The sequence below is a fragment of the Hippoglossus hippoglossus genome, chromosome 1, assembly GCF_009819705.1.
Source record: "Hippoglossus hippoglossus isolate fHipHip1 chromosome 1, fHipHip1.pri, whole genome shotgun sequence".
Classification (NCBI taxonomy): Eukaryota; Metazoa; Chordata; class Actinopteri; order Pleuronectiformes; family Pleuronectidae; genus Hippoglossus; species Hippoglossus hippoglossus.
Genome location: NC_047151.1, coordinates 2180078 through 2204669, shown reverse-complemented (window position 1 = coordinate 2204669; position 24592 = coordinate 2180078). Strand labels below are relative to the sequence as shown.

General features: G+C 40.5%; 1 protein-coding gene across 1 annotated transcript; it reads right to left on the bottom strand.

Annotated features, from left to right (window-relative positions):
- Window positions 1–21005: 21005 nt before the first annotated feature.
- si:ch73-6k14.2 lies at window positions 21006–22653 on the bottom strand. The gene is made up of 2 exons (XM_034595700.1): window positions 22566–22653; window positions 21006–21798 (listed from the first exon to the last, which is right to left on the bottom strand). Exon 2 carries the CDS (start codon window positions 21795–21797, stop codon window positions 21399–21401), a length of 399 nt encoding a protein of 132 aa, XP_034451591.1. The 5' UTR covers window position 21798; window positions 22566–22653; the 3' UTR covers window positions 21006–21398.
- Between the last annotated feature and the right edge of the window lie 1939 nt (window positions 22654–24592).

Here is a 24592-nt window from a genome sequence, read left to right as displayed (position 1 = left end):
AATAGTTATTATCTTTCCCTCTCTCATTCTTTCTACAGTGTGTTGCAGAGACGGGACATTGTCACTGTTTCAAATAATGCACCCTTCATCAAATATAATATAATTTTAACAGTCATTAGATTCACACAAATCATGAATGCATGTTCAAATTAATTTATGTTTATGTCTTAGAACAGTTTTCTTTCTGTTGGCAGATTTCCTGTTAATTCTTTTAGTCATTTTGATGTATTTTTGATAGTTTGGTGCATTGTGAAGGTGTCAATTTGGGCTTTGTGATGCTATGACTTACTATTTTCAGAATTAATCTTTTTAAATTAATGGAAAAATAATAAGCAGATGAATCAATAATTAATATAACAAGCAATTACAGAATTAATGCCATAATCCTTCATTTTCAATGCAGGGATGAACGTTAGCTTACCATTTGTGTAACTTTAAACGTACAAAGTTAAATGTTTGGCTCCATCTGTAATTTTCACGTTATGTATACTTCAACTTGTTTTTTGCTGGCCACCTCATAGTTCTTATATACAAAGAAAACTAGGTTTGGTATAATGCTAGTCTCACCTTGCTGGGAATGAAGAGTGTTATGTTGGTTTGGGAACTGAACTGATTCATGGAAAACTTTTTAGAATTGTTGAGAATCACCAAGAAGATGATTCGAGTAGAAGGAGAAATGTCATTCAAACAACAACACTTAGTTTATGTCGTTGTTTATGTCGTGGAAAATATGTTTGGTCAAGTTCTTTTTTTTCTACAATCTAGTCTTGTCTCTTTCCATCAACAATAATTCTGTTGTTGATAAAGTCCCACATGTGTGTTATGATGTGAAACCATGTCAGAACATATTTTGTTTCATTCATTAATGAAATTAACATTACTCTGTACCAAAATTTTCTTTTTTTAATCCACCTACCATCATCAGTGTTGAATGTGTGAAAGCCACAGTTTTATTATGTGTTGGTCTATTCGTTGGCTTGAAGGAGCGACTTCCTGGAGTCTTGTTATCACTATGAAGTGACCAGAGGAGACTCCAGCTGTTCTTAGCTTAGCTTAGCTAACTAACTTATGGCTTTATCTTCTTATTTCAGGCTGCTACAAGAATTGAAAATTGTTTAACCTTCTGCAAATGATTAACCTAGTCAGCTGATACATACTGCAGTAGTTATAAGAAACATGTTGATTTGAATATGATGTGGATGTTTTTATCCAAACTTTTCGTAAGGCCTTGCATATTTGTTTGCACTTTTCTTGTGGGTGAACACTGACCGACTGCCCTTTCTTCACCTTCATCTCTCGCTCTTCTCATTCTCGCTCATTAAATCCTTCACCATTGCACCAGTTCCTCCCCATTAGTTCACACGCTGGCCTCTGTAACTTTCTCAAGTCAAACTTCCTTTCTCCCTCCTTGTCACTTCATTTTTTTTTATCCTTGTTTCTCCCTAACTGTCTGCTGTAATAGCCTCCTGTCACAGGAGACTCACACATCCTCCTGTACCAGTTTTAATTCTTCTTGATCTTGGGGCTGTCTCCCTCTAATTCTCTGGCAGCCTTCAGTGCCGGCAGGACAGATTCACACGAACGCCGTCTCACATTGAAGCTGAATTCTGTCAGCTTTTTGGATCTTGTAATGCAATATTTGTGCTGCAGTGCATCTTCCTTTTTCATGAAAACGTTTGTTCTCTGCATCGGCCTCTGGGCACCTAATGATGAGGTCTGTGACAAAATAAAAATGGGATTTTGACAGTGCAGCATTTGAAGCATGTTATTTAAAATAAAGACCCCCCCCCCCCCACCCCCCACCTCCCCCAAAAAAAGAAACATAAATACATTAGATAGTCAAGCCAAGCAAACTTGTGAGTTCTTGTGTTAATTTACATGAAGTGTGGAAAGACACCAGTGTTCATGCAGAAGAGGTTTTAAGTCAAGGTTTTTAAAGTGAGGATGAAGAATAGATAGAACGAGTGGATGCAGGTGGTGGTTTTCCACTGTTTAAAAAAGCCTTGCACTGTTAAAGATTCAGTGCAGTGATACTGCAGAGAAATCATGTTACATGTTCGGTTTCGGAGCTGTGTGCAAAAACAAAGGGGAGAGTGGAGTTGTAATATCTGTGCACAATCTGCACATGCATACTCCAGTGTGTATTAACAGATGGCTCTCCATGTTACAGTGCACTGTGAGAAAATGATTCAGTGATAAAAATCGGAGGTTTAAATTTAATCGTGACAAAGTGTTTGTTTAATTTTTTCACCAGGAGGTTAGTCCTGTGAATGTGAGCTGCTCTGTCACTCTCTTGTGTTTGAATCTTCCCTCTGATGCTATACTACACTGGTCACACTGACACAAACAGCTACTGAAAGCTCCCTCACAAGTGCAGAAAGCCCATTAGACGGTCTCAAGCGAGACAATTACAAGTTCTCTCCAAAATTTGCCGCCTGTCCTGCAGCATACCTCGTCCACCCTGGGACAGCTATGATTGTGCATCACACCCATAAACACGCCTTGCGTCGCTGAATTACTAACTATCTGATGTGAGATGACATTTTTTGGATAAGGACAAATGGGGTCCTGCCCCCTTTTTGTTCGTCCACTCCAACAAAACAGTTTAAAGTGTTAAGGGGTAATTTCCAATGGGTGCAATGCGCTTTCACTGGGAGCGGTGTAAAGGTTAATGAATTCAACACTGTAAGCCTCGACTCCCCCTACAGTGGGCACAGCGAGAGGTGGCGGGTGCACGGGGCTTCAACAGCATGCTGATGAAGGCGCAGCAGTAAAGGAGAGTGTCACTGCCCCCTGAAGGTGGAGATCAGCAGGTGCAAGATTTGTGTGAGGGGCCACTGAGAGGGAGGCTGGGGAAATGTCTGAAATCACTGAACAAATTGTCTCTAATCAGATGATCTCTCGAGAATCCTGTGCTTTTCAGATGAGAAATTGTTTATTAAATACCTTTTTCAATTACGTAAATTATTTGTGATCCAGCTCATCTGCCATTTTAGGTGTAATTTCTTATTTTGTATTTACTTGCTGTCAAATAGTTCTGAAAGAACCAAGTGATGATTTGATTAGATGCTAAAAGTGACAGTTTTCAAAGCTTTTTTAAAAATAAATATATATTAACAATCAAAACTTTCCAAATCTGTCTTCTCAAATATAAGCCTGCTGCTTTTACCAATTTCATACCAAAAAAATAAAGTAAACAGAATAAAATAAGTCTTTTCATCACTGTCAGCTCTTGAAACTTCTGACAAGTAAAAAAACACAAAGTAATCACAATTACAGCCTTAGTGTGGTAGCATTCCAGTAGCGTTAGGAACAGGCAGAGTGAGAAGCGCTGCATTGGAAGATCAGACCCTTTGCCCAGTAATCTCGTCAGTGAGCAGCAGCACATGCAAATTCACCAACAAGCAGAACATAAAGAGAAGAGGCGAGGCTGCATGGGGGATGGGGAAAGTTTAAATCTGTCACTGTGTGTGTGTGTGTGTGTGTGTGTGTGTGTGTGTGCGTGTGTGTGTGTGCGAGAGAGGAAGAAAGAGAGAGAGAGAGAATTTGTGAGTGTCTGTGTATTGCTCTGTCTCAGTATCTGAACTGCATCTCACACTGCATCTCAACAACTTGACAGAGGGCGTCAGCAGCAGGGGACCTGAACCAGTGACCAGAAACAATCCCCAGGCAGGCTGTGTATTTCTGCTTCCCCTCCTCTCATCCCTCCATCCATCCCCCCTCCCTGCATCTTTGTAAATCAGAGCCACATGCAGCACAGCGCGCCGCTCCAGAGTCGGCCAGTGGTACATCAGGTGGAAGAAAATCCAATCTATTTGACTGAGATATTATTTGCATAGTGTACACTGTGGCTATTACAGCTATGATTAAAACAATCATTCCAGATCCACTCTGACGGAAAGACCACAGAGCAGAAAGCAGATTATTGCTGTGATTGGCTACAGATAACTTTAGCCACGTGTGACACTGTAAAAAAAGACATAGATTTGCTCTGCATCCCATGAGGCTGTATCATCCATTTTGCGATAAGGTTTACGATTCAGCATTCGGAGTCATGGGCCAGCAGCTCTGTGTTTACTCAATAGTTATGAAGTCCATGGAACTGATGCAGGGGCCAGCTCTGTGTTTTTCTACTCCCCGTGCAGTTACCCCCTTCTGCACTTAAAATGACAAGTGGCACGTGTGTGACCCTGCGACTCTGAGCGGGAAGGCGTCCAGTCAACACTGAGAGAGGGAGAGGGAACGAGGGAGCAATTGGGGTGGATGCGCTATCCTTTATTTATGGAGCTGGAAGCAGCCATGAGTGACAACCAGGGATAGAAGAGAGGTCCATCTCCCTCACCCCCCACCCAGTCCCACCAAAAGCCTCAGGCTGTCTCATACCCAGGATGCTGTCACAAACACACACCCACACAAACATCAGCGCTGCAGGGTGAAAACCTCCCATATCCGAAATGTCACCTTGTCAGTGTTGCTCTGTGCTTGACAACCTTTCTGACTTCATCTGGAGGAGGGTAGAATTTTGTAGAGGAGCAGGTAAACTTTAACACCAAAAAGGCTGCAAATAATCACATTTGGAGATACAAGGATTTGGATATGACAACTGTGACATGTTGACCTGAGTGTGGAAAAGCAGCAGCACCTTCGCTGACATGCAGACACGCTAAAAAAAGATTGAATTGAATATGAAAAGTGACAAGGCACATGAAGAGACGTGTGTACTTTCTTGAGTCACATCCTGACATATTTGATCCTGTTTAGTCTGTTGCTGTTTTTAACATGCTTCTCCTGTGCTGCTCCGTCACACACACGTTGCTTGGGTTGGAGAAAAATCATCTGTTGGACTGTTGTCCACATGCAGTCACTGCCTGCCCCCTCCAAAGCAATGAGAGAGCACATGAAAGGCTTTGCTCCAACAGCGCTCCATAAATATTGCACCACGCAAACATGTTTGGCCAATTTACACTTTTCCTTTGTCTGACAGCTCCATCAACAGGCAACTGGGTGGTTTCCATTCACATAAATAAAATATCAGCGGGAACAATACAACGTGTGTGTGTTTAAAGTTGCTCTCTATCTGATGCGCGCCACAGATATGTTGGACTACAGAGGAGCGAGCGAGTGACAGCTCTCACATAACTTTGATTTTAAAGTGCATTTTATTCCACTGGAGACAATATCACTGGTGTCTTTTTTTTGTCACAAAGATATATATAAACTTGAAAGCGACAGAGAACAACCCATGATATCATGGAAATAAAATCCAGTTTCCTTTCAGGACTGGCGTTTGCCGCAGAATGTTTAAAATTTAAAGATGCTTGTTGCAGTCTTTACACAGTGCCTGACAAATTATTAGTTGCAACTGTGAGAACATGAGATGCCTCCCCGGATCGAACGCTTTTAATAGCGTAGAGATGGTACATTGGTGAAGTGTAAGCTTGGCTGGTGTGAGATCTCTTCACAGAGCTTCGAGCCGCGTAATAACTGCCCTAACAGCTGAAACACCTCGCAATAGGATGACAGCGCGTTTATACATCATGTTCGCTGATCGATAAAGGAAGAAAGCCGACACTTTCTTAAGAGCACCACTTGTCCTGAGACTTTGATGAGAGTCTGAGAAATGTGGAGGGTTAGAGTGAGCAGCTCAGAGGTTCAACAACAGGATTAAAAGCGCTGTTCTTGAGGTCAAAGCCAAACTTGATCAGCAGTTCACGCAGGCCTACTACAAGCGAAGGATCAGTGTCTTTGGCAGCGGTTTGATTCCGAGATGCACAAGACTCGGCTTTGCCCGGAGCAAAGATGAATTTCTTTTTTTTCAGCAAGCAAAGTTCCTTTCATCTGCTGGTCTGTGACTTGTAGAGCAAATTGAGCTTCACTGTCGAGACACTGAGCTCTGGAGAGTGAGAGAGACGGAGAGTCGGCCCAAGCTGGCATGACAGTTACAGTCATGAATGCAAGAGGTGTGTTTCCACATGAAGGCGGGAAAGTGTCAATGCTGGAATACCAGTGTTGTGATAGTAAATGATCAAATTAATGGGGGGCTTGGTTCAATATGAATGCACAGAATGCACACAACACTGTAGCTAAATGCTTTAATGTATATATCTGATAAATACTGTATGAATAATTATTATTTCCACAAGACCACAATAGAGCGTGTTCACAAAATGTAAAACCCCATTACCTAAATTGAATGAAAGATGAAGGTTACTGTTTTACATTAACCAATAAAACACTCCAGCGAACCTGGACTTTATTTTGATATCGATGTGTGTGGGTGTGTGTGTGTGTGTGTGTGTGTGTGTGTGTGTGTGTGTGTGTGTGTTTGTGTGTGTGTGTGTGTGTGCGTGTGTGTGTGTGTGTGTGTGTGGTCCACATTGTGGGGACCTGCCTTCTCTATGGGGGGGGTAAAGAATAATTTTCTAAGATAGCGGCATGTGTTGTGGTTAGAGTCAGGTGAAGGTTAGGCAAGTGTACTTGTTAGGGTTCGGTTAGGTCTCAAAGAAATGTATGCAAGTCTTGTGTGTGTGTGTGTGTGTGTGTGTTTTGACAGCCTGAAAGCTGCATTGGAGAAGTCAACACTCTGGTGCCTCCAAATGGCTGCAGCAGGAAACTGCTCATCTACCGACCCCAGAGCTCATGCTTCATTACTCCTCTGACTCCTTTGCTGTAAATCTCCCAGACCATAATCAAAGCTAAAAATCTTCTGCATCTCAGTTAGTGAGGATGTTTTTGTGTAAATCACTGCTGATTTACTAACTATCTGATAGAATTGTGAGTATTTAGCTTACTTGATGACAGTCAATTGTTTATATTGTATATATATATATATATTATAATAATATATATATTATATATATACAATATAAACAACAACAATATATATATTATTATAATATATATATATATATATATATATACAATATAAACAATTGACTGTCATCAAGTAAGCTAAATGTAGACCTTTGGTGTATATATATACTTGAGGGCTAATTACTTTTTTTTCATCTCACAACCTGGCGTTACATTAGATTACATTTCATTTAGCTGACACTTTTATCCAAACGACTTACAATAAGAGCATTCAACCAAGAGGGTACAAACCCAGTACATTAGCTTGAAAAAAAATCCTGTGCTACATGTTAGTGCCATATATAATGCAACTAACTATTGTTTTTTTTTACATTTTCTTTTCATAAACATCAGAGTTGACGATGGTTACTAGACTTCATCTTCATCATCTTCGTAACCAAGGTGTAGTCTGAGGAGCCTTTAGCCTGCATGGAAAGTGTGTAGACTTCTGCTTTCTTTCTGCTTTCTCCATACTACTCTCGAATTTTGGAATTTCTGTTCGTCCTAGTTTTAAAACTCTAAATGGGTTTGGGTAAGGATCAGTCACAGCACATCTTTCCCTGATTTGTCATGCTCTTATCATCAACTACCAGTGACGAATCCAACAAGGATAAGGAATTACAACCCCTGCTCTTAATTTCCATAGTTGCTGTTCATTGCAATTTCTGTAACCAAGTAACCGCAGAGTATCTGCTCCCTGTTACACCTGCACAGATATGACCAGTGTACATGAACAGTCGTGTGATGTGTGTTTTCAGGTGTGTTAGAATGGATGGAGATTATTTGTGATTTGTTTTTAAAACACTCACCTGGAGTTAGATCTTAAAACAAGGTTTAAAATGAAGATGATGTGTTAGATGGAGGTGGAGAAGCTTAAGTGTTATACGTGACCTAACTTGAGTTGTCAATGTCTCGGCTACTTTGGGTATCACAGGACCATATTTTGTTAACCTGAGGAGATCTCTGCCATCTCCACGTCAACTGAGTAAACTCCATCAGCTGAGGAAAACCATGAGATGAGGATTACAAGTAATTAACCTTTTACATCTCACACATTTCTTTATTCTTTCCTTTTCTGTCCAAATTTGAAAGCTGAAAGCTTATCATATTAGAGCGTCCACACTGCCTGCATGAGCAGCGCACCTGAGGCGTGGTTCAGCAGCGGAACCCCCACTGCTCTTCTGGAGATTCGAGGTCTCGCCTATTTTCTTCATGTAATGCGTGCGGTTCACAGCAGAATGTGCAAATTATCTTTCACCACAGTTTTAATGCTATATATCTATATCTTTATCTATTGAATATGTCACAACATAAATATTTGAATCACTTCCTGTACCCATTTCAAAGTGAAAGTCCCCTCGAGCTTTTGTTAACTGAATCCATTCATTTGTTTTAACAAGGTTTTAATAAATGCACTGCTTCATAACGTAGAGTCCTGGCATTTAGTTGCTTATACAGCTGTACTTTTATTCAAGGAAATATAGTGATCATACCAGAAACCTCGCATTGCAGACGCAGCAGACAAGCTGCCTGCGTGAACAAAAGATGACTGCGACATGTAGCAGAACCATGGCACAGCCGTCATGCGCCACTCATGCAGGCAGTGTGGACCGGGCGTAAAGTGTATATCAAGACTTCATCACACTCACAGGATTTTCTCTTTAGCTTGGAGAAGTTTTAGTAGCTGGCTCAGGTTTCTGTTTCCAATCCCAGACTTCTTTGTATCTCGAGGCAGAGCAGTGAGGAACTGCTGAATGTCTGTGAATAGGCAGCCAGTGCCTCAGTGTAGCTTATAGCTTAGCATATGTTTGTTGTGAATGTATCTGTGTGTGTGTGTGTGTGTGTGTGTGTGTGTGTGTGTGTGTGTGTGTGTGTGTGTGTGTGTGTGTGTGTGTGTGTGTGTGTGTGTGTGTGTGTGTGTGTGTGTGTGTGTGTGTGTGTGTGTGTTTGTGAATGGCCAGACGGGCCAAGCACAGCCTCAGGACTGGAAGACGGAGTGGGCTTATCGAGGATCTATTCTTTCCCACACTCTGGTGCTCTGACCTAGGCCAGGCCTGATCTGATTTCCCTGGAGTGAAGCCGCAAGCAGCTCTGATATTCTCCAGCAAACTTTATCTCTCCAGCAAAGTTAATGGTCAAAAAATCAAGATGTGGTGGCTCAGCTGATCACTCAGAGGAAGCCGGTATGTCCGAGAGGCTGAGCAAGCCTTGCCAATCAATAGCATAACCATGTTAGCATTCGTCAACAGACAGCTGAGAGGTAAATGTTCTGCCTTAATTTGGGATTAACAAAAAAATTGTAGTCACTTTTACATTATTTAATTGTTCAATGTTTTACCTTATATCACCCTGAAACATATTTTGTCACCTGTGATATCGTTGATGAACAATAAATAAAAAAATAGAATCTGCTCAAAGTGACAACTAAATAACAATCAAGTTTTGAAAAGATGCCAGGATTCCTGGTGTTTTTGTTGTTCGATCAAAATAATAAATAGAAAGTTTATGTAAACTGTATTTTTAAGCATCCCCTTATTAGTTTTATTTTCTTTTTGTTTTACCCACTATCACTGTTTGATTAGTGCAATATTTGTGATAATATAGAATATTCTATCATTTGACTCCTCCATAGGTATGTTGCTCTACCTGCCAAGTTTTTCATTCCCACACTGCACAAATATAGTTCATAGAAATGACGCAGGAAGATCTAAAACAATGTGACTCTGATTTCAGACAGATGCAGGATTCACATTTCTACCATTGAATGTTTTGGTTGAAATCACAACTTTTATTCGCAGATTTTTAGGCGGAGAGATATAATCAAGGTAATATTAGCTCAACCAGCTGAGTTGAAACACAAGCTCTTGCTGACAACTTGAATGATTTAAGTTAAAAACAAGACTCATATGAAGCCTGATGACTATATATCTGAGGTACGTCCGGCTACAGAAAGTGTCTCAGGACCACATTTTACCATGATGACACACACACACACACAAAGACCCACTAGGTCAAAACAATACCACCCACTTTTACTTTCGTTGCTGGTAAAAATGTTTTAAAGATGGATGACATGTTCTAATCGGTAGGTCACTGCCCAGGGAAACGTCCACCAAGAAGCTTGCGGCTTACTGTTCATCAAATATGTCCAAAAATTGTTTTCCTATTTGTTTGCACAACATGTGAAAGTTACACTCTGACTTTAAGACGGTTTACTTGTTGCTCCATTGACTCGAAAATTAAAAACTTTATCAGTCATAACTCATCACTTTTCACCTCGGTCGACAGAGTCATGAGATGCTTCAGGAATCCATCCCCCCCCCCCTGTCTTCTGGCCTGCAGCTGCTGCAAACAGCTGTGGTCAAATTTTCTCATGGGCATCATTTAATTGTTATCATGCTAAGCCTGCTTCTCCCCGAGGAGAGGCAGTCTTTCTATGATAACAATTAATTTGTCGCTCCCTGCAACAAAGTCACTTCAGTGTCCCCGAGTGCCAGCTGCGTCCTCACTGCAGAGTAACATCCTCGTGTTTCTATTTTGATGCTGTGCGGACCGCTCTGCCGCAGAAATGCTGGTGGTGCGCTGCAGGTTTCATTAGCAGAGGTTAAGAAATGGCAGTTGGAAAAAGATGGCTCACAAGATTCCAACAAGTCATTTCCTCTCCTGGGAAGATCATTTTGATATTTCTGCTAAAAACTGGGTTTGCAAAAAATAACAATAAAAACAGAAGTATAAAGTTCAAAATCCACTTTATTTTCATTTGTAAAAAAAAATATCCAATACAATAATTAAATATTGCCAATAAATAACTCATCATAAATAGTAGTAGCATGTCAAACAAAACAATAAACATGTGTGCATTTCAACAGACTTGATGCGATAATACTGTGGATATATTTACATTATCTATCGCTTACTCTCTGCTCCTCTCCCCCTTTCTGCCTCCAAGCTGTTAATCATCTCCCCTCCCACCACTCTCCCCCTCCCACTGTCATTTCCCAATCCTCTCCAGTGCGGGAACTCAGTGAAAGCTCTGCTTTCAGCATTCTTGAGCTTGTGTGATTCAGTCTTCATGTGACCTCCGGGACTCGGGCCCGGATAACTTTCCTCCCCAGCCAGGCCTCCTCCTCTCGTGTACTTTCACTTGGCCTTTCTCTTTCTGTTCATACACTCCGTCTTACGGCTATTGTCTTTGTTTATCCTGAGAAAGAGTGAGGAAAGAAAAAAATGGGATTAAGCCAGAGGACTAATACAAAACATCTGTCGGTTTGTGCAGCCAGTGTGTGATGAAATTTGTTGAGGTATTAAAACCCTTCTCATTTAGTTTGTGTAGTTTGTGGAGTAAACAAAAATCTCTGTGAAGGCTGCACAAAAGCCAACTGTTGCTGGATAAACTCAGATGCAGTTTATTGCATTTTTAAAGGACTTAAATGTGTATGCAGATTTAACATTAGCAGCATAAAAAAGGGGGAAATATTAGTAAATGCCAACTTCTTCACCCACCCAAGTTGTTGAAAAACCAGTGTGCAGAATTTAGGAGGGTATATTGACAATAACTGAATATGATATTAATAATTATGTTTTCATTAGTGAGTGAAAATTGTACTTCAGAATGAACCTTGTAATTCCATATTTCTACAAACAAATCCAACACTGAAGAGCATTGCTTTGTATTTTTGTCACCTGAAGGCCACCATATGTTCTACACCCTTGTTAGAGGAGGGTGAGATGAGGGGAGTGGGATCCTCACCTCATCCAACCTCACTTCTCAATGTGACTAAATCCTACACACTGGTCCTTTAACATCTTTTAAGAAAAATGGACTTCAACAGCTTGTTGAGCTGAAGGTGATGTTACTGTGTGGCAGCAAAGCAGCAATCTATGGTGTAACTTACCTTTCCCAGCATTTTAAAAAGTTCTGGGCCATCCTTCCCCGAGTGTTCATACAGAATGACTCTGGAGTGGAGTTATCTGGTCCAGTCATGGTAACACTGAGAGAAACATCAAAATCAGAAGACAAAATCAAAGTAAGCACGGCTGATGAGGTTCTAAATGTAACAAAGCTACTAATATAATTTGTGTTAACTTCTTTTAAAACTTACATTAATTCAGTTTGATCACACCCAGGCTGATTTTCAAGGACTTGGAAATCTGACATGTTGCCTTTGATGAACATAATTGTGTCGAAACACGAGCAACGTCCAATAAAATCATGAGCTAGAGGGAAATGTTTTAAGAGAGCAGTTAAATATGCAGCCTGAGGAACAGGAACAAGTCACACAAAGTTACCACTGAAACAACATCTATTAAACTGTAGTTGTACTGTAAGAATAATGCATCATAAATTCTAAACCTTTTGCAATGTTTTCATCATTACTGAATCCCACATCCTGCATGTCATGTCATTAAAAAACCCTGTAAGCAGTAAGATCTGCACTTTAACTCACCTTGATAGAGCTGTATGCAAACTGCTGCCACAACAAACAGCTGGAGGACGCCGCTTCTCTGTGACAAGGCCATTTTTCTGTTGAGAGACAAAGAAGTGCAGAGATCCCTTGGAGGAGAGCTAGAGTGGGTTTCCAGAACCACTTGAAGAGAGCAGAGAGGAGTGAAGCACTGCTGCGAGCCTGTTTCCCTTTTATAGGCAGCGCACAGTGGGTTTTCCCCGAAGTCCATGCTTTTCCCGGCAAGCCAAACCTGCGACATGCTCTGGAATTTCCACATGCAATCTGGAGACACACTCTGGAATGGGCCCAGCGGTCGTGTCACGACCAGAAAGATGAGGATGCGCTCGATAAGTGGATTCCTGAGATGATTAGTTACAGTGACTAAATCATAAACTACATAGTGTAGGAATTAGGGATACTATGCCCGGACATGTCCTGATGAACCAAACTGTGTCATCAGACATGAGTACAGAGCCACCATGCTGATTTTGATAGATGATCTCCTGCCAGGACCTGATGAGACACAGTTTAGGTGCTATCAAGCAAGACGACATGGGAGGTTTCCTTTGAAGCAGAACTTTGGTTTCGCAGTAGTGTTGATATAACAGCTAAGAGTTTATTATATAAAACAAGCATGAAAAATGTATTTACTCTGAGTAGAGGAAAATCATATCTGGTCTTATAATTAGTCTTTATTAGTTCTCGTTCTGTGGAATGGTGAATTCTGCATATGAATGTATAAGTTGCCTTTGATGAAGTGAAGTGATGATGTGAAGTTTGTCAAACCTAAACTTACAGAAGAGCAACTTTCTGTTTCTACCATCTGTATTCCTCGGCATGCACAACACTTACTGGAAACCACAAAACATGACACACTAAGCCGTCATGAGAGGGGGGTTACTAATCCTGTCTAACATTGTACTGGATGGCAGTGGGCCAGCAGACAGTGGAGCAGCACATGTTTAATGGAACATGATGAAACACTTTCACTGTGGATAACTGTTGAATATGCTCCTGTTCCGGCTGAACATCCGACCCAGGACACACTTCAAAATCACAAAAGAAGCAACGGAGAAACACAAATGCAAAAGCGATGAAGTTTTTTCAGTGATAAAAGGAAAATGCTGAGCTGAAGTGTCCTTCATGGTCATGGTCTCTTTCCTGTCATGTCACAGTCAGGGTGAACCAAACTCTCATGTAACTGTTACATATCAGCACTTTCAAGCATCATAGCGATTTGCAAGAGAAGTAGATGTTTTTTTTACTTGCTGAAGCCTAAAATGGGCATTAAAAGTGATGAAAAAGTCCAATCTTAAGTGTCACTGGAAACATGCAGTTAACGAAAAGAACACAAGCGCTTGGAAGTTAACAGAGTTTGGTGCCAACAAGCAAGTTCAAGTTCAATTTTAAAAACTTTATGAATGACTTGACTACGTTGATGACAACAGTATGTAGAGGACTGGTGTGATGTTTGTAAATATTGAAAATAGTAAGATAACGATATAGGATAGTTTTTTAAATACATCTAATTTAAATATAACATTGTTACAGTTACGATGATTTATTGTGTGCAGTAGTTAAGCAGGTAAAACATCATGAATCTGCTGTACTCAAGTTGTTTGTATGTCAAGAAAATATTTGTTGTTTAAAAGCTGTTGAAACCAAAAGAATATATATCTGGAACATTTTACCTTCTAGAAAACCTATAATTATATCTAGCGCTCTGCAGCTAGAATATCCGAGCAGTTTTCATAAATGAATTACACTGGCAACAGACAAACTTGTCTTGAGGTTTGGCCAGCATTGTTGAGCAACATGAGCTGATGCGAGCTTCTTTTTACTTTGGTCAGAGAACAAAATGAGATAGGTCAACAGATTCTTGGCCTAGTCAGCCATCTGAGGAAAGTGAACACCAGTGTATAATAATATTTTAATTGTATAAGAATAAGGAGACTTTTACAACCTGCAATATGACCAAAGAAGCTTAGACCTAAGCAAAGTTCTCTGTCATGCCTTTGGTAAATCCTCTGCAGTAGTGGCTGAGCTGAAGTGAAAATGATTCAGACGTGAGGAGGCTCATTCAGTCTGCACAGCTGCATCCTGCGGTCTAACTGAGTGTCTGACTGCAGCCACAATACAAATGACGAAGCTATGATTTTACATTGTGGCACATTAACCTCCTCATTCAGTAGTTCTGCTGGATCTGTGCTTTATTGATTTGGCTCACTCTATCAATTGTATCTGTGGTTTCTTAGCTGATGATAGAACATAATGAAAGTCACACTGAAATTTACTCGAGGTCTCCTTTTTATTAACAACTTTATTCCAAAGCCAATATGATTGTACACACATTACAGGCAAGCAGCTCCTCAGATAATCACATTTCAATTTTATGTGTCCATTAAAAACCTCACAAACTCCCGGTGAGAAGAGCTGAGTGTGAAAAGCTCTGTCTGTAAAGTCATCACACTCTGAGCTTGTAAACCAGAACATGGAGATGAAACAGTAGCACTAACTATATAATGAATAAAATGAAATTAACACTGTGACATGTGGCCTCCTCCTCCTTGATGTGTAATACGTCATTTAAATGGGAGAGAGACATAGTTTACACATATTATCACTTCATGTTTGGCAATCTGTCTTCAAAGTGAAGGCACAACATGTGTTGTTGTTGCTGCTGTGCTTTATGTTGAGCTGAATTACAGAGCTTTTATTTTGATAAGTTGTGAAGATTTTTAAGTTGTCTGAAGATTGTGTCAGTTGCTTAACAGACCACTAAAATATCCAACATGCAAAATGCGAAAAAATAACACCAGTTAAATTAATCATTCAAATTTAAACATGAGTCCCACACAACAACAGAACTAAAACACTCACTACAGATAAACCAGTTAGGATAAAGTTTTCTAGCTTCGCATGTCCAGCACAAAAACAATAAAAAGTGACTGTATATTGTAGAGCTGTTTGCAGAGGACTCACTGATGACAGAGAATAATTCTGAAATAGTTTCGGAGCATTAACACAGGACAAGAGAACAGACCATTAAAAATAGGCAGCTTGTGCAGAGCAATGGTTACATCAAATTACACTCTTAAGAATCCAAAAGTGTAAAATAAAACCTTGTTAAAGTGGCCGACAATAAGTTGCGAAACCACCAAAACAAGGGTGAGGAAGGTCATAAGGCTCCTTCAAAGGATTAACAAATGGATGTAACAACTGTTAGACCTCAAGAAACTCATTAACAAAACAGCAACAAAAAACTGGGCCCTGGCATTTCAGCCTTTAGACCAGCCCACCACAATCAATCACACAACTCTCATCTTGGCCCAAGTCCACCAACATCTCCCAGCCTCTGGCTTTCTCCAACTGACCACTCCTGGTCAGTGAAGGAGGCCCTTTCTCTCCCTGTTCCCCCTCACAGACAAATGTTGTCCTGGGTTTAATGATTTTGATGGCAAGGCATTGGTAGCAGTTCTCATTGTTTCAATTGTTGCTGCAAGGCATTTGAGTACCTGGTTGTGTCTCCACGTATACCTTCCTTGGGAGAGACTTATTTTACAACCAGTGAGGATGTGCCTGAGGGTAGCTGGAGTTGAGCAGAGTGGGCAGGATGGATCTCCGTTCAGCCACTGCTGTAGGTTTTTGGATGAGGGAAGGATGTCATAGGTTGCTCTAAGTAGGAAGCTAATCCTGCTTGCTTCCGTTCACCACAAGTTCTTCCAGCTGATCTTTACTTTCTCTATACTCTCCCATTCCATCCACTGCCCCTGTCTTGGTTGAGTGACAGTCTTTGTACATCTTGCTGCCTCTTCCTGACGCCGGATTTCTCCCCCACTTTTTACTTCTCGTCACTTCGAGAACAACGAGCGATCTCGCTGCGTTTGTTTTTTTCCGGCCCACCATGTTTTAAGGTCATGTGACCTGGTGACATTTGGCAGCGCTGGATGAAGTCGGACAAAAACTCTAACCAGCATGCATTGTGTTAGGACGAGCATGCATTACGTTAAGTCAGCGCAGCATAGCCCCAAATCAAGTGGAACGCACCTACTGTCAGTTTACCTGGCTTTGATAGGGGGCATGCTGGACTAACAGCTAGGCATGCATCAGTCATGTAAGACTACTGCTGCATATTTATTTCACACTACAATGGGCCAATAGTATTTGCACATTGTCTGATGCAGATGAAGATTTTGCATCAATACTGTACCACAGACCTTAGTGCATGTTACCATAATTGGCAAGGTTCTGCGGTTAAAAAGTTCTCACTGTGGTTGACGTCTTCACTTGAAGTTGTTGTAGAAGAGGCAGAGACAGAGGCATCTCTGTCACCATCAGCATCCTCTCTGAGGAGGGTTAGGGACATGAGGCACGGAGCGAGCACCAGTGCCTAAACAAAATTTTAGTTTGTATAGTTTGCTTCATGTATAAATTTCGTTATAGGCTGTATTTAGTTGTGTTAAGTTCAGTTAACCAGGAGGTTAGTGTTGGGACCTGGTATTTGTGAATGAACCTTCCAAAAGGCAGCGACGCAAGAGCCTGCCTAAGACCTTCAGCACAAGAGCTGCATCGCACAGCTGAACCACAAAAACAGGAGCCACAAACCAGCAAGACGACTTCACTGGACTTCGAACAGAACATCATCCTTTTTTCCCTTTAATGGACGGGTAACACAACTGGGCTTAATAATTATACTAGGCTAAGCAAAGACTGTTTATTCGATTCCGTGTGATGTTTATAAGTTTGATTTGTGTTGCTGTGATATTTTGGTTATAAGTTATTTGAAAGTTAATGTTAGTTATGTTATGCTCTTCACAGTCTTTCTTTGCATGCAACGAGCTACTTTCTCTAACCTGGCACCAACACACACACACACACACATCTCCCCACACATCTCTCTGACCCCCACCACATGTCGTAAACACACCAGGGGGGAGGGTTTATTGCCTTCATAGTGGCCAGCCGCCATTTTGAAAACACACTCACTCACACAGACACACAGACACACACACGCATACTCACATACACATATTTAAAGTACACTTTTAGTAATTTGTGTTTTTATACTTTATTATCTTCACAAATGTTGTTTTCATTAATGTTGCATAAGTGTGAATTTTGCCAACCTCTACACTGTCAAGAACTCTATATCCTTCAACTTTGCTAACTATCTATATGGTAGTTTTGGTTATAGTTATTAATTTAATTGTTAATATTAATATTGAATATTTTTTCTGATAACCAAATTTATTTAATGCCCAAAGGCACACCATTTAATGGTGTCATGTTTAATGTATCAATTGCACAACATTAGGTAAAGGGCAGGCTACATTTATCCCAGGACGGCAATGACCCACCCTTCTCTGCTTCTGATTGGCTTATTCTGTTATTTTTACCCTAACTAACGAATCATCACTCCGCATACCTAAACCAACTAACCCAACCAACATAGGCCATGATAATTCAGTCTGTACCACTCCTTTGGAGCGTAGCTTTAAAAAACTGCATCTCTGATTGTTGTTAGGACCCTCTAATAAATTTGCTGCAGATGATCTCAGTGTTCTAGAGGGAACATAGTTAACTAGAGAGTCAGCTTTGTAACTCAGTCCTCAACCAATCAGAGCCTTGTATGTTAGGAGGAGAACCTTAAAGTCCATCCTCTGTGTAACAGGTGACCAGTGCAGAGCAGCTGGAACTGGACTAATGGGTTCTCTCCTCTTGGTTCTGGTTAACAGCCGAGCTGCAGAGTTCTGGATGAGCTGGAGTCGCTATTGTTTTCTATGTGAAGCCTGTAAAAAAGTGCATTACAGTAATCAAGACAATTAGAAAGGAAGGCATGAATCAGCTTTTCAGCTTCTGAATGTTGCCATTGTTGCATTGTTTTTACAGGATTTGTTAAGATGGTCTGTGTTTACATCAGCAGTAATACTGGCTCTGATTGAGGTGACTTTGTAGGCTGAATACAAGCAGAGCATCACAGCACAAACTGCAACAATTATTTTTCTAGATTTGAGTAGGGTCATTAACATTTCTTTTATTAAAGAGTACCAATGCACAAATGTATAATATACACAATGACGTAATCACTGGCGCAGAGAACATGCACCGAGTAGAGTCCAAAAGCCACTGAGCACACTATGGTCTGTAAATAGTCTTGATGACCACACGTCAAGGGGCGCAGTTTTTTCTCAACCACATTCATACAGTGCATCTATGTAAAGCACTTTCTCTATGATAAGGGACAATTTGGGGTTGAGTATATTGCCCAAGGATACTCTGGCATGCGGAATGGGGTAGAATGGGATTGAACCGCCGAGGAGGACTGTTCTAACCCCTGAGCCGCAGTCCTCGACATAGAAGTCCCTATATAGTGGTTAGTGACTGAGGGGGGGATTTCAGACACAGCCACTGTGAATGAATCCCTCAATAGGCTTCACCTTAAATAAGAATTTTAACGATTCCATTCATTTTATTGTCTCTATTGCATGACATTTTAGTGATTATTAGATCTTCATGAACTTAATGATGGCGCATTCTACCAACAGTTACACCTCTGATTAGATTGTTGGCAATGCATCAAGATGTGTGTTGCATCAGCCTCAGTGATGGAGATGCATATCTCTACAAGAAGAACATAGCAGAGTATTTAGTAGTTAAAGAGTTGGTAGAGAACGAACCAGAGCTAAAAAGAGAGAGGGAATAATTGACATTTGGCCTGCAAAACTCTTCCAAATGAATGTTGCTGTTGCTTTTGCATCTGCTGGATGTACAAATAAGCCATCACTCTATATCCGATGTTTTCACAGCATCCAAAGGATCCACAAAAGCAGCTTTAAAGAGCCACAGAGACTGATTTGACCACAGGAGACTTGGCCTTCATGCTGACATTGACCTCAACAGTGTATCATCTCATGAGAACATTTCCTGTTTGTCCCATATGATTGTTGTCCATGTTGAGACTGAAGCCAAGCAACTATAGTTCCACTATTGTTTTATGTTCAATTCCTCTTCATTGTCTCTATATGTTCAATCATTGTATTTCAGGATGATAACTTGTAGTTTTGATTCTTCTACCTCAATACTGAGATCTTACTGTAGAGCTCTTATAATCTCCCGGCTTTCTCCAGCTGTATTTCATATTTAAAGCCACACATCAAACAGGTCTTATTACAACCAAACTGAATCGACTACAGTGAATCTGTTTTATATTATTCCCCTGAGACACTGGAGTATATCTTATTGCAGAGCGCTGCTCACAGATCTCGCTATGATCTCACTCCTTCTAATTTAATGAGTTTTGGAGAATAGATGATATCTGCACCTCAACATCACAGTGGATTCAATTAAAAATAAATCCAATGTTGTCAACAGACAGCTCTGAAGCAGCACTTTACAGTAACTGTGGTGCAATTGTGAGAGTAGATAATAAGTAATCCCTCACAAGTCCTCTCTTGACTGTATACCATTAACTTTCTAATGATGCATCAGTCAGGTTTTTCCTTTTTACATGACTCAAATTGTCCTGAACATTGCATTGCACAATGTATGAGAGCATTTACGGTCGAGTAGTATAAGACTTGCAGGTTTCTTCTGTGGAAATGTCTCCAGGGAGGCTGCTCTGCTCCCTCGCTCTCCCTCCCCACATGTTTGTTGGTAACAATGTGGATGACTCCACAGAATCATAAGACTTCAGGGAAAAAGAAACCAAATGTAGATGGTTTAATATGACGTACATAGCCTCAAATGATAATGAGCCCCTGCTGTGTTTACTGTGAAAGGATGTTTTCACACCAAGGAACAAACTTAAAGCCATTTCATGTTTTCCTCACAAATATTTTGAAAACATTACATTACATACAAGTAAACAGATTTACACATAGCAGGTATTTGCGTCATCTCATGAGGAGTGACATGATATACAGAATGTAGTGTGATATGTATCATGGCATTGAAAAGGTATGTCACAATACAAAATCATACTTTCAGCTATTTAAGACAAAAACACAATATTGCTCAGACATGTGTATTTCACCTGTGGCTCAGGAGTTAGTGCACGTTGTCCACTAAAAAGGTCCGTGGTTCAATCCCAGTCTCCCCATTCCATGTACTAAGGTGTCCTTGGTCAAGATTATGAACCCCAAATTGCCCCTGGCAGCTGTACCGGCAGTGTGTGAGTGATGTGTGATAAGTGCTACAAATAAATGCACTGTATGAATGTGTGCGTGAACGGGTGAATGGCAAAAAAGTTTTAAAAAACTGAAAAGCGATATATAAATACAATTTATTTGCGAGACCACTTAATAATGAAACAACAATGTGAACCGTTTCCCTTTATGTCATTATTTAATTTGTTTTGATTTTGGCATTTTAAATCTTCCCCTAGAAGGGGCCTTAAAAGTGTTTGGTACCAAAAAGCAGTTAGTGTGTATTTAGATATTTAAATCCAGGACCTAAACTTAATATTTTCTGTTGGTTCAAGGCCTCCTTGATGTCTGAGGGGCCCAGAATACCCATTTTATGTATTTGCTTTTATATAGACATTTAAAATCCTCTTTTCTCCAAGAGACTGATTGCAAATGTGTCTTTGAATATTTAAATCAAGTTCTAAACCCCTATGAGAGTTTGTTTTCCAAGGCCCCCTGATAGATAAAGGGCCCCAGGCTACCACTTGTTTTTTTCTACTTAGACATTCTAAATCTTCCATATTTGAGGCCCTCAGAAGAGTGTGATAGCAAAAACAGGGAGTGTATCTTAAAATATTTAAGACACAGAGTAAAACGGAAGAGAGTTCACATTTTCAGTTTGTGCGGGGGCCCCCTGGTGGCTAGGGGCCCTATGTTCATTCACGCCTCGGGCTGGCTCTGCTCATTTGTTCTGCCCTTGATATTTCTCCCTTTTCATCTTTTGTTTCATGTGTTGCACTCATTTAGCACTTCAAAGGGAATGCATATCACTTTTGGAGAGTGTCTGTACTCAATTACTTCTCACACATAAATGAATCATCCAACACGGAGCTGATGTCAAACCATGCTGCAGGGATAACTGAGTAAATCCAGTAGAGGAGGTAATCTCTTGACCTATTAATCCCACCTCTCTGGCTCACACCAGGCCTGCAAACAGGGACTCTGCAGCCAACCTGTCCAGCAGGTTGCAGTTAAAACGTGCTGATGTGTCAAAGTTTGATTGGTCGGATAAGGTCAGTGACACATCTGATATGTCAATTGGAATCCAGGGTGCGTAGGTCATGACGGAATTGAAAAATCCAGACGGAGCCACAGGTGTAACTGTGGCACATGTGCGCACCGTCCAGCGGCGGTGACCTCTCAGGGGCCCGTGGAGAGGAAAGGGAGCAGGCTGAGAGAGCTCTTTGATGGAGTCCACGTACTCCTCCATGGTGTGGGCGGAGCAGTGTGGGTCTCTGTCCCCTGAGTCGCTCTCTTGCATCTCATTGATGGTAGGAAGTCTGTCCACCGTGGAGAGGAGGCATCTGGGCTTCATCCTGTATAAGAAGGCACGCCCTTTAATGTTGTATTGTTGTATTGTGATCGGAGCATATCAAAAGGATTTCCTGAGTAGATTCACTTTAATTGTGTAAAAGGTCAACTGGTCAAGTTTAGGACAAAGCATTTCGTAATATAACTATAGATGATTTTGTTAAAGAATGCCATCTTAAAATTTGTAATGTTGACTTAAAAAGTGAATCCCAATTTCTAAATATACTAATATTATAAACCCTGTATGAGTGTACAATAACATATATATAATTCAAATAAATATAATATTGTTTCAAATAAATTTCAAGTTTGGATATTTTAATTGTGAAATTTAAACAGGTTTAAATATCTTTGGGAAGTTCCTTTTGTTTGGCTACATGTCACAATTTTTACAGACAGAAAAGGGCCATAGCCAGTGTTTTAAAAGAGTTTCCTCATACTTTCCATTCCACCACCTCCGTATCCCTCCAACACCCCCAATAACATAATAAAGTGTATGTTTTTCAATTATGCCTTGTAAAAGTTTTCTTTAGATGACCAAGAAGTTTCTCTTATAAACCCGGATTAGAAATCACCCTCTTCCCTTAGTGAAGGATTAGGAACATTCAGACCTGAACAAACAAAGCATTTTATTGTATCTAGTATTAGCATTCTTATTATTGCCAATGACTAATTATTCATTCTGTTTGTACTGGTTCTGGCGATGGTAGAATCAAGTCAACCTATTCAGTTTTAATATACTTAAAGTTCATCCATCCAAATGCACACTCACCTGGGATGTCTCTGTGATTCTTGTCCTGTGTTTCTGCCAGAGCTCCCTCTTTCTGCTCTCTGTTTTCGCCCAGGATGCTACCAGTCTGTGGGTTTCCTCTGTGTTTCTGCTGAGGCTCTCAACATGTACAGAACACGGAGGTGTGGATCTAGAAATGCTGCTGGACGATAAGCCAGGTCACGGGAGCTTTTATACTGCATTAGCCAGACTGGGCTAACAGAGCTAAATATAGCTGAGCACAGAGGGAAAGTCTGGCTGTGATGGTGGATGTAGGTTGGGATGTGCTGTGCAACAGGAGGCAAACAGGTCAGGGGGGTGACAAGACCATCAGTGAGCGGGTTATCGACATGGAAATGTCATTAAGCCACATCCAGACAGCTAGTGGCTGCACAATTGACAAGTGGAAATCTACTTGTATTGATTTGTGGAGGTAGTGGTTAAAAATGTCAATCTATGAATGTCCTTTGTTGAAACAAACAGGACAATAAACTGTTTTCTTAATAGTGACTTTGCAAGGTCTCTGTGTTTTACAGTAAAAAAATCCCAGTCAAGATTTAATGTATAAGGATAAACATAAAACAGTAAAAATGCTGTTGAATGTTACAGAAAGTATGAATTATTATGTATCCTAACGTGTAATATTCAGGGAATAGTGGAGTATTTCCAGCAGATTAGGATTATCAGGAAATTATATGACTGTTAGTTTTGATATTCAACTCAGCGTCATCCATTAGGTCACACTGTTCCTGATAAAGAAGTGAGTGTGTGGGATTCTGAGTTCATGTCTGTGTTGAAGTTGGCTCAGTTTATTGACAGTGTGCAGTTGTTAGTACTGCTGCTCCACTGCAAAAAACAAGTTTTTTTAGGAATAACCTCAATGTATGACTATCATATGTTTCGGGAATACCGCTTGATACTAATCCTGCCACCAAACAAACATTCTTCACTACTTATCTCATCTCTCACTTTGCGGTGTCAGTTTCAGGAAACAATGTAAACTTGTCATGAGTGTCATTGGAATTGTAATTTATCATCACGTGAGAGAGTTTCAACACTGCACTGTAAAACGAGTTGTAACCAGATAGACTCTAGCCATCACCCTCAGTATGTTTTATTTATCACAGTTTACAGAGTTACATTTTGAAATGAGCAGACCTGAAGGTTCGTGGCATAATTCCTGTTAATCCCTTTTTAATTCTCACCTCCTACCTCCACTATCTACAAAATGTAATGTAAAATAGAACCCCAATGGTAATATGTCATCGTGACAATTCCTCCTCATTAAAGTGTGATGTATGTCTGGGTACGTACAGATTTTAATGAATTGAATTGTAGAAATGTACATTAACACTGCTCTTTATGTCCGGAGCACTACAGCTCTCCTTGCTCACTAAGACTGTAACTTCAGACCCAGATCCACTGAGAGCTGACCTCAGGGACACACTGTAAAATGGTGTACACTCAGACTGCCTGCTAATGTGCTATTTGAAGCACATTTCTTTGGCAACACAGCCCAACATAAACCCTGAGATTAAGGCCAGGGCTGAAAATAGATGCTGCAGTGATTAAGAATAGACTGAGAGGCTCAGGTGCTGTGGGTACACGGATACTGAAGGGGACTGAGCTGAGCTAGCTCCACCGTGTCCTCTGATCCTTTTATGACATTAATGGTGAAGGTGCAACTAATAGTACTGTAGCCCACCTTCAAACTTAGTTCATTCATTTACATTTAATTTATTGTTGATGGCAGCAGCTTTGGAGTTGACACATATAAAAGAAAAAGAAAAACTTGAAAAAGAATAGTTGAAAATTTGGGGACATTTTTGCCTTCTTGACAAAAGTTATATGAGCAGCTCAATGCAACTGTTATGTACAACTCTTATGTATATACTGTATATATTATACAGCTAGATGAGTTTGGCACACTATGAGGCTGTCAGGCCTTATTTTGGCCTTTTAAACCACACGTTGTCAAGCAAACAAGTTACGATGTGTTTTATAAGTGGCCGTATGTGTGGATTCTGTTG

Coding starts and splice junctions, on each gene's coding strand:
- si:ch73-6k14.2 (XM_034595700.1), bottom strand. CDS start 21,797: ATGAAGCCCAGATGCCTCCTCTCCACGGTGGACAGACTTCCTACCATC.